Genomic DNA, 10,000 nt, shown 5'->3' with positions numbered 1-10,000 from the left:
GAACACAGAGCAGAGAGGAGGGAGCTTCACTCTAACAGACTGATAACATGAAAGAGAGGGCACAGACTCCACACACAACCGATGAAGATGATGAAGATGAAAACACTCCTGTAGATTGACTCAGATCAAATTATTCAATCTCCTGATTTTGTCTCCGTGCATCATTTGGTCTCAAAGCTCTCCTCTCCTCTCCTCTCCTCTCCTCTCCTCTCCTCTCCTCTCCTCTCCTCTCCCGCCTAAATGATCCACTCACACAGACAGAAGCGTGCGTTTGATAGATGTGCGCTGTATTTGGACTAAGTATTGATACACAATAAATGATCAAACATCCCCTGAGCTGCTTTTGTTTGGTTTGAGTTGAAAGTTAAAGCCACGTTGCGTTCATGGGCACATTTTCCACAGGTAAGTCTGAAGCATTGAACATGGAAGTTGAGGGTTTGTTAAACACACTCAAACAACTCTGTCTTTGTTTGGCACCTTTGTCGCGCGTTATTGGAGTTTACATTTTTTTTTTTTACATTTCAAGTCCTTTTTTGTAGATTTTAAGATTTATCGCAGTATAAAAGACATTTCACGGCTCAGATCATTATAGCGAATAAAAACTGGGTCTTTGCCATAAAATAGATTCTTTATTATCGCTGCTGCATTAGAATAAAAGTCCACTTTTACAGCCACGGCGTTAAAGTAGCGGGGAAATGTCCTCTCACTGAACAAACAGCGCTATCAGTCAATCTCTCTCTCTCTCTCTCTCTCTCTCTCTCGCGCTCTATCACCCCCTCCCCACCCCCCTCTCCCTCTCTCTCTCTCTCTCTCTCTCTCTCTCTCTCTGAGCGCAGAGGACACAGTAGAGCAATTCAGTCACATCACACACACATGCGCGCACACACACAGGCTCACAGACATACCGACACACACTGTAGCTGTTGCTGTTGTATCAAGGCGCACCAATGTCACAGCCGAGCCCGCTGACTGACTGACTGACTGGCTGACTGACTGACTGACTGACTGACTGACCGGCGCCCTCACACAGGTGCCCTCCCTGCCGACAGACACCCTCACACCCAGCACACACCAGGCGGAGCACCGGGGACGGGATGGCTTTCTCGGATGGAGAGCCGGTGGTGGCGGTGGTGTGAGCGACTCCGGAGCTCCGGAGAGGAGGACGGGACAGACGGCTACAGACACGACTTGTTCTTCTGTCTTTAACAATCACACCAAACATCCACTGATCAATCGATCACATTGATTTAGTGTGTGTGTGTGTACTGTGAAAGAAACGCGGAGACCGGGAGGCTTGAAGCTGGAGGCTGGAGCGCACCGGAGACACCTGACTATGATCCCGACCAGCAAGGGGCTGATCTGTGAAGGAGAGAGCCAGCAGAGGGAATAAGCAACAACTAAATACATATTTATTTACTTTTTCTTTTACTGCAATAACTCACCCGGCAATCCCGTAAACCTATTGATCCATTGATTGTTGACTCACTGTTTTGCGCACGGACACTTCGGGACCATGATCCGGACCTGCGTGAGAGTTGAAGCAAGAGGCTGGGGACGGAAAGAAGAATAGAAAGGGAGAGGACAAAATATTTTAAAGATAGAGATTAATTGTTGATCTTAAGATTGGTCAATCAGACAGTCAGACCTTTATCGATCCCAGTACTCCCAGTGAATTGTGACTGGTTTTGCGTGGGGGGTTAAGAACGGGAGGTTGAAGTAGAAGCCGAGGAGCGCACCGAACACACCGGCACCATGATCAGGATCTTCCCGGATTTCAGCGTCCAGGTGACGGCCTCGGCAGGCGGAGGAGTCGGCGGTGGAGGCGGAGGCGGCGGGATGGTGACTGGACCCCCTGTGGGTCGTGTGCCCGTGCAGCTGCCCGGAACCACCAACGGAGCCCAGCAGAGCGTGCAGGGCATAGCCGCTTACCAGCAAAGGTATGTGGAAGTGTGTGAAAACGACCTGTAGCTTAGATGAGTGTCACTGGAACTATTTCAATGGAAATGTATAAAAAATATGGTTAACCACAATGAAGGAAAATTACTCTAATGTTCATACAATATTCCAATAATATTCCTATGATGACTACCGGAGGATCCTTGTGCTTAAAGATGACTTTACGCTGTCCTTGGTGACATTTCAGCCACATTCAACAATGTATTCCTATAGAATTTGTGTATGAATTTGCTATCATCCTAAAATCAGCAATATAATATTATAGGATTATCTTATTACAAATTGCTTTTGGCCATCTCTAACTCACTGGAACCTTTATGATTTGATTTTCTAATCTCTCAGATAAAAGGCAACATATTTCAGGCTATCAGTTGGTATTTTATATCAAAGCTTTAGAAAGCACCCATAACCTCAAACACCTCAGTATTTCTGCTCCATGTGTAAAAGTGGATAGAGGGTATTAATCCTTATCAAGAAGTGTGTATGCAGGGATAAATGTCACTAAAGTGTGTCCATCCCCCTGCTATTTACTACAAAAAAGGAAAGGAAGCACCTGGAGATTCAATTCAATATTCACATGTTGGGGTTGAACAGATGGGACGGAACACTTTGAAACCAGTTTTTTTAAACACAAGTGTGTGAAAACGGGGTTCAGTGGTGGCGAGGTGAAGCTGATGTGGTGAAGGAGAAGCAGAGGAAGGTAAATTCATTGGAAATAACAATTCCAACCATTTAAGTCGAAATTCAGTTCAGGTAAATCAATGTAAGGAGAAATGAAGGGTGTGTGTTTAAGCAGAAATAGAGGAGTGAAGCTGATGCGAGTCAGTGGAAATTAGGCTTTTACAATTTAAGTGGATATAAAAGAATGTGGTTTGGGTATTTCATTAGAAACAGAAGGGGGAGGTTCAGAACATTTATTAGAAACAAAGCAACGAGGTTGAGTTGTTTTAGTGGAAAAAGGAAACGGTGTTCACAGTGTCTCAGAGGAAATATTGTGCTTTATAGCTCTTCATAAAGCAGGAGCTCTTTGGGTCCATCCGCCCTCTCCAACCTGCTGTCTGGTGACAACTCACTCCATCCATCCCCCGTTATTTCCTTATTTTACCCTCCAACTCTGAATCTGAATGATTGCCTCCCCATCCGGCCGCTCAGTAGGGTTGTTTTTTCTAATCATCTGGAGCTGTAGGGGGGCCAAAATACACCACACACACATACACACTGGCCTTATTAGCCAAAACACTCAGAGTATATGTGTGTGTAAAAGTCTAAGAGCTACGGGGACAAATGCGACATAAATCACAGGCTGCCTGGGCCTCTCTGAGTGCACTGAAAGCGTCTCTGCCCTCTAAAGCAACAAATAGGAATAGTAGAAGGGGCGTATTGTTATTTAAAATAGGGCTTCCAGACACACAGACCCCCATATGGGAGGAATTTGGGTGTTGATTCATCAGCAGACTGTATGTTTGTCTCCACATAGAGAGTAACAAAAGCGGAGAATGAAGCCTACGATTATACTAAAGTCATTTCAGAACGATTCTACAGCTCATGTCTTCATTTTTCACGTAGGGATCCTATAAAAAACCTGTCAATGACCTTTGGGACGTTTGGGAACAACACAACCTTCCCTGAACATTAAATATCTACCTGTCAAAGAAAAGGACAGAAAATAATTTTATGTAAAACTTTGTCCGAAATCTTCCCACTTCTGTCCAGATTTCGACATTTTAAAAACCCCCACATGTGTCTCCAGGTTTGGATGCTGCATCTTCATCGCCCTGCCATAGAGCTGCTCCTCTCCTCTATATAATGTTTCCCCCAACAAACAGCTGGAAGCTAATATGTTTATACATTACGCTCCATTATCCACGTCGCCTCCGTTTCACTGCTCTCAGTAAGCGGAGCTGCGATGGAGAGGGATGGAGCTGGCAGAGGCGTACGCAGCCAAAGCTCCTCAAACAAACCTCCAAGACCGGACAAGTCTAAAATCAAACCAGCCGTGAGTCACTGCCACCCTACTACAGAGCTACAATGGAGGGAGGGAACACGGGGGCTGTTCAAGCCCTAAACACCATATAATGAAACCAAAACTCTCATCTGGAGCTGGATACAGAAATACAATTCTGGTGAATTCTTTGCTCAAGGAGGCTTTGATGTCTGTCCCTGCAGGGTCACACCTGTGACCTTTCAATGTCAGGACATCCAGGACATCCGCTGTGATCAAATGCCACCAACTTCTCACGCACATACCCATAAAACACCAAACTGGGATCTGCTGAAGAGAAAATACTGTTTAATTAAAGTCACTTTTGCATTGCAATATTTGCCCATTTTAGAGGGAAAATAGCTGAAGGTGTAAATGGAAGACGAAAGCGTTCTGTAAGGAGTTCAGCATAAGAAGGTTAACTGTGAATATGTGATTGATGGTGCGTGTCTTTGCTGGTGATGATCACCAACTGCAGGTCACAGTTTACTTCTCCTGTCTTTATTTTCCACTCCAGCACCGCCTGTAACCCTCTGTTTGTGTGGAGAATACCCAACATGCCTTTGACCTTGACAGGTCATTGGTATAGAGTGGAGGGCTTTTCAGCTTCCATGGCAGCAGCCCGAGGGTTAATCACACCAGACCGATTAGGTTACAATGAATTATACATTAAAAAGGGAGAATTTAAATGCACGTTGGGAAGTAAAGAAAGGAAGAAAGGAGGCAAAAGCAGCAGCGTGCGGAGTACAATGGAGCGGGCGACGAGCAAATCAAATGACGAAACCCGAGGAAAACATCTCATCATTCTAATGCTGAGTAAAATAGGATCATTCGTTTTTTAAGGTATAACCTTGATACAATTTACACGCTCACAAGAAATCCAAGCGATGCCTCGTTCACCTGCGACCAGCCGTAATGTGACAGAAGCTCAGCCAAATGTGCACACACACACACACACACACACAAGACGCAGAGAAAGTTATTTAATGAAATTTTGAGTGAGACGTTTGTTGTGATGTGTTTATTATGATAGGGAGAGAGAGGGGGGCAGCGTGAAGGGGCAGGAGGAGGTGTGTGTGATCTGATATACAGGGCATCCATCCAAACTAAACACCCAGCACCTTCCGGCGCGCTGTGTAGTGCCATTTTTGTATAGATGTATATAATAGACGTAAAACTCCCGATGCAACCTGTAAAACAAGGTAAGGGAAGGATTAATAACACACACACACAAACTTCAACTGCAAGTGAGTGGCGTTGTTGCGCCGGGCAGAAGAAAAGAGTGGAGATGTGTGATGTCCTTGTTCTCTGTTAGCAGCCAGAGGAGGAAGACATGCTCGGGGACAAACACACTTCCACAGCCGAACACAGGAGCGTTCTGCCGGGGAGAAACGCGCTGCAGCAGCGGCGACGGCGTGAACATCTGACGCGCCCGTTTAGGTTTTTTCCTTCACGAGCGCACGCAGGAAATGCCTCTGTAGTGCCAAACCGAAGTGTGTGTGCGTGTCTGTGTAGGGTAGACACAGACACGCACACACCCACACACCCACACACACACATATACACACACGCGCAGAGAGAGCGAGAGAGAGAGAGCGAGAGACAGCGGGATCTGCTCGGCATCCACCCCGGCTCCCTCTCACTCTGCTCGGCATGCCTCTGCAGCTCCCCGCGTTTTCCTCCTCCACCGCCCGACTGACAGAACGCACGCACGGCACGCCACGGCACGCACGCACACTCCAACACACACACATACGGACATGGCTTTTGTCTTAACACGGCGACCATGACGCATTGCTGTCAGGGCGCAGCGCAGCGCCGCGGCTCCGTCTCCTCATAAACCGACAGGAGAGCGGACAAAAGGGGGAAAAACAAAAAAGTAATTAGGCAAATAATTGTTGCAAGAAGATGGCGCCCACCAAGCCGAGCATCCAGCAGGACCCGACGCGGAGAGAACGGTAAAGGGGCTCGGCTTTTTCCTCCTACACACACTCCAGCTGCATGTGAGGCGCATGTTTACGGGCGCTGGGACGCGGTTTGTTACGCGTCGCTTTGCGCTTTTATTGTGTGGCCCAAGATGTCAGGATGAACCGCTGGTTCTCTTTCCACAGGAGAGCCGAGCTGTGCGTGTCGGCGTGCGTGCGTGCCTCTGCGTGTATTTGTGTGTGTGAGTGTGTGTGTGTGTGCGTGTGTGTGTGTTTGTGGCTGGGTAACAGGTCGGTAGGCTGGCTGACGAGGAGGCTGAGGGGGAGGAGGCTCTGTGGGGAAACGCAGGACTGCCTCTGCTTGCCTCTGCCTTGCTCTCATGCTCTGTCCTCTCGTCTCGCTTTCCTTGTGTTTAGTGTGAGTTTTGCGTGCTTGTGTGCGTGGGTCTGTTTGTTAGTGTGCACGCGCGCGCACGAGCGCCTCTGTTACAGAGCAATTTACAGTGTTTACGCTCAGTAGCGAGGTGTGAGTATCCAGGAACACATGTGCAACCACATATGACACATTTCTGTGTGTCTGTCTGTGCATGTCGAGGCCACAGTGTGACCACAGTACTAACACTACTGCTGTTACTACTACTACTACCGCCACAGTGTACCTAAGTGGATATGTACAGTGGCTTGGCTTTGCTAGATGAATGAACAGGTCCTGTGTGGGTCACAGCTGGAAATGACCTCGTCTGTTGCTTTGTGTAATCAGACAATTTCTGCTCTGTTGCCTCTATACACATGATAATTGCCAAACTATCTGTTCTATTGTGTCATATTCTACACAAATATCACAGAAATAATGATGTAAATGATGCACATATCATATTCACACTTGCTTCTGATTTAGGGATGCTTGGTAAATACATTCAGTGCTTTCTATTCTATTCTACTCTATTCTATTCTATTCTATTCTATTCTATCAACACATCATCTATGTGGATATATGGCGTGTACTCCAGGTAGCAATATGCATTTGTTTACACCTGTTGATTGAGGAATCCCTACATTTCACGACTAAGTCATTGTGGCTCCATATTGTATTGTGTTGTTGTTTACTGCCATGGTGGTCTGCTGTAGAGAGAGACACATGCTGTTCTTCACACTTTGCTGTATTTGTTGTGGTTGTGATCTGCTCTTATGGTGTGATTACTGATCTCTACTGTACGCAAATGCGCAATTTTATTTTTATTCACTTCTTTCTCAATCGTTAGAAGCATTTGGATGAAACAGCGGTACGATGAGCCGATGCTGTGTGATTGTTTTAGCAGCTTGCAGAGCTCACAGATGACTTTGAACTGATTTTACGTCGGTGTTAATGAAGCACAGGAAGTGTCATGCAGTTGAAGCGTTTTCCCCTTTAACCTCTAAATTCAAATGTGTCGCTGTGAAGTGGAGGTGCAGTAGATAATTTTCTTCCAGCGCAGTGAGGTCATCTCTCTGTGTATCCCTGCCGCTGCTTTCATTCCACAGTGAGATGTCCTTTTTTAAAAATCACGAATGTTACAAATCTCATTCAGGAGAATCGTATCTATTCTATATCTATTTAAAGATGATGTGTATTTTCTGTCATCCTCCTGTTTTAATGATGCATCTTTGCTGTGATATTAATGATTTCTTGTTACTTAGCACTTAGGTGTGTTTGTGCGTGTGTGTGTGTGAGAGAGTCTGCAGTGCGCTGCTCTTTTTCATTTGACAACACTGTGTTTGTGTCACCTTGGCTCTGGTAAATAGTAAAACCGGATAACCAAGCCGCAGCTGTCATGTGCTTCGGTGACGTTTACACTCTTGGCATTGCAGCTCACCGCTCACAGTTCAGATTTGACGCTGATATGCGACTCACATCGGATGTTTTCTAATCAAATGCTGCATTCAATTCAGAGGTGTTAATGCACATTCTGATGTTTCAGCCAAATCCGTGAGCTGCTCCCTACTGTTACTGCATTCAAGCACTTGTTACATGTGTGTGTTCAAGTACAAAAAGCAATCACATGTAAAAATGAATCTGGATTGATGACAAACTGAATTTAAATATGCGTCCACTGTATATTTACTATTTGACTTTTAGTGTTCATGGTAATAGACAGCAACTTGTGCAGAACTATTATGTTGCACACGTAAGAAACTCCAACAGTCTTGGGACAAGCTCAGAGAATAGAGCCTTAGATTTGAGCTCTCTGGGATCATTGAACCAGTTCAAATCCCTTCATGGCTCCGATGCTTGTTGTTCCCTCCTGACCTGCTTGTTTTGTATTTAAATCTCAAGTGTTGCATTAGATAAAAGTGTCTGCCAAACAAGTATGCCTCAATGTGATTTAAATAATTTCAGTGCTTGCGCATTTTGATTTCAATACTTTTTAGCACTTTTGTACTTCTGCTTTAATAATCATATTTTATATTATCACCTTTATTTAATTATTTTTGGTTGTTGCTGTGAAACATGACACTATTTCAAATGAGGCTTCTCAATGGTCCTTTGAAATAACATTTACGTGTTTTTTTGTGGAGTATCTTGACCAACCAGGGACCTAGAAGTACAGTATATAGAAGTAGTACATATTGTGCAATTGTGCTTCAGTGGACAAATACTTAGAATGTTTGTACTCTAGTACCAATATAACAAATGAGTATTTGAATTATGGGACTGCAGAGGTCAGTTCTGATCATAGTTCATGGAGAAACCACACCTGTGTTCCATATCTAAGTGGTTCTCTGACACTAACGTCCATGAGTTTCAATTTTGTGCACAGCTCCACGTTGTTATGTGTTAGCAGTGAATTAGTCTTTGAAGCGTACCGTCTCTTTTGTCGTTATCACCTGCTGAAGGTATGGGAATTCCTTGACATTATCAATGGTTTTATTATTAATCCTGAATAAATTATACAATGTTTTATTGAAGACCTGAATTTTTTGAAAGTAAATTGCTTTACCAAAGCGTTTGCACGTCATCACAGTGAGCTCTACTTCATTCATGTTCTACAGAAACACCATCTGCCTATAGGATCCACCATATTGTCGTAACCCTCCTCAGTCATACACATATTTATATATGTCATGAGATTGTTTGTTAGCTTGTCTCCTCCTGTGACTTTTGGCTCAGGTCAATAACCTGAAATTCCGTCTCCCATTGCGTCTGTCTCCTCTCTTTGAGTCTTACATGCTACATTGCAGATTGCTTTGAAGTAGACGTGCATTTCTGCTGGTTTTTAATGTTTTACTTAATCCACAGTGATTCATTCAAACAAACACGTTGGGGGTTGAAATTTGTTTGCCGGCAAATCTGACTTTTAATTTTGACCTCAGAATTTAAAATAAGACAGAAACTATTTCATTTGATGTAGCAGTATGTGATGGATGATCTGCAGGGAAATTGATGTCTTTTCAAGTTCATTTTTATAGAATAGAATTGAACCAACCAACCAACCAATCAACCACTTAATTCCTCTAGTCATCCTCCACCCTGTGCCACAAAATCTCCCTCCATCCAGTCTTTCCTCTAACCATCCATTCCTCCATTCATCTCTCCGTCTGTTGCCCCTCCCCCTCCATCCAGCAGCGTGTATATATTTCTGCTAAAGGCTGTCAGGGAGCGATTCAGGCTGGTCGTTTCGGCTGAGCTGCTGTTTGTGGGTCTATTTCTGCCGGCATTTCAGCACCGATAGGCATCTGGAGGAGACCAAAATTAATTTCCAGGTAGAGGAGAGAGGGAGGGAGAAGGAAAGGAAAGGGGGAGAGAGGGAAACTAGGCACAGGACTGACTTCATAGCCGATTGCACAAGTGCACCCGCTATCAGTACACTCCTCTACACCGGCTGTGGAGAAGGAGATGATGGAGAGGAGGATGAGAGATAGAGAGGCCAAGAAAAAGCAAGACAGGGGGACAGGCCTTTTCCTTCTTCTATCCTTATTTCCTTTTTTTTCCATCCTTCTCTTCTCCAGCACCGAAAGAATTCAAGCTTACGTGTCTGCTGTCTGACTGATAATTAGCAAAATGTCTCAAGATGATATATTTTGACGATATTGTGTAGATAGGTGGAACTTTGTTGAAGAAGCAGAGATTAAACTTGAGCCAAATCCATGTCTGGATCAC

The 10,000-nt window shown here is 44.8% G+C and overlaps 1 protein-coding gene across 1 annotated transcript in view; it reads left to right on the top strand.

The window, feature by feature from the left end:
• Positions 1–1,752: 1,752 nt before the first annotated feature.
• Positions 1,753–10,000, top strand: part of npas3 (neuronal PAS domain protein 3) — a 250,860-nt gene continuing 242,612 nt past the window's right edge. The window contains exon 1 of the mRNA XM_076166053.1: positions 1,753–1,937. Coding sequence (XP_076022168.1) covers positions 1,753–1,937 — 185 coding nt within the window. The remainder of the gene's footprint in view (positions 1,938–10,000) is intronic.

The sequence above is a fragment of the Genypterus blacodes genome, unplaced genomic scaffold (genome assembly GCF_046128005.1).
Source record: "Genypterus blacodes isolate CSIRO-AG114 ecotype Tasmania unplaced genomic scaffold, CSIRO-AGI_Gbla_v1 ptg000154l_1, whole genome shotgun sequence".
Taxonomy (NCBI): domain Eukaryota; kingdom Metazoa; phylum Chordata; class Actinopteri; order Ophidiiformes; family Ophidiidae; genus Genypterus; species Genypterus blacodes.
Note: the sequence above shows the minus strand (reverse complement) of the source record. Positions and strands in the feature narration are given on the sequence as shown.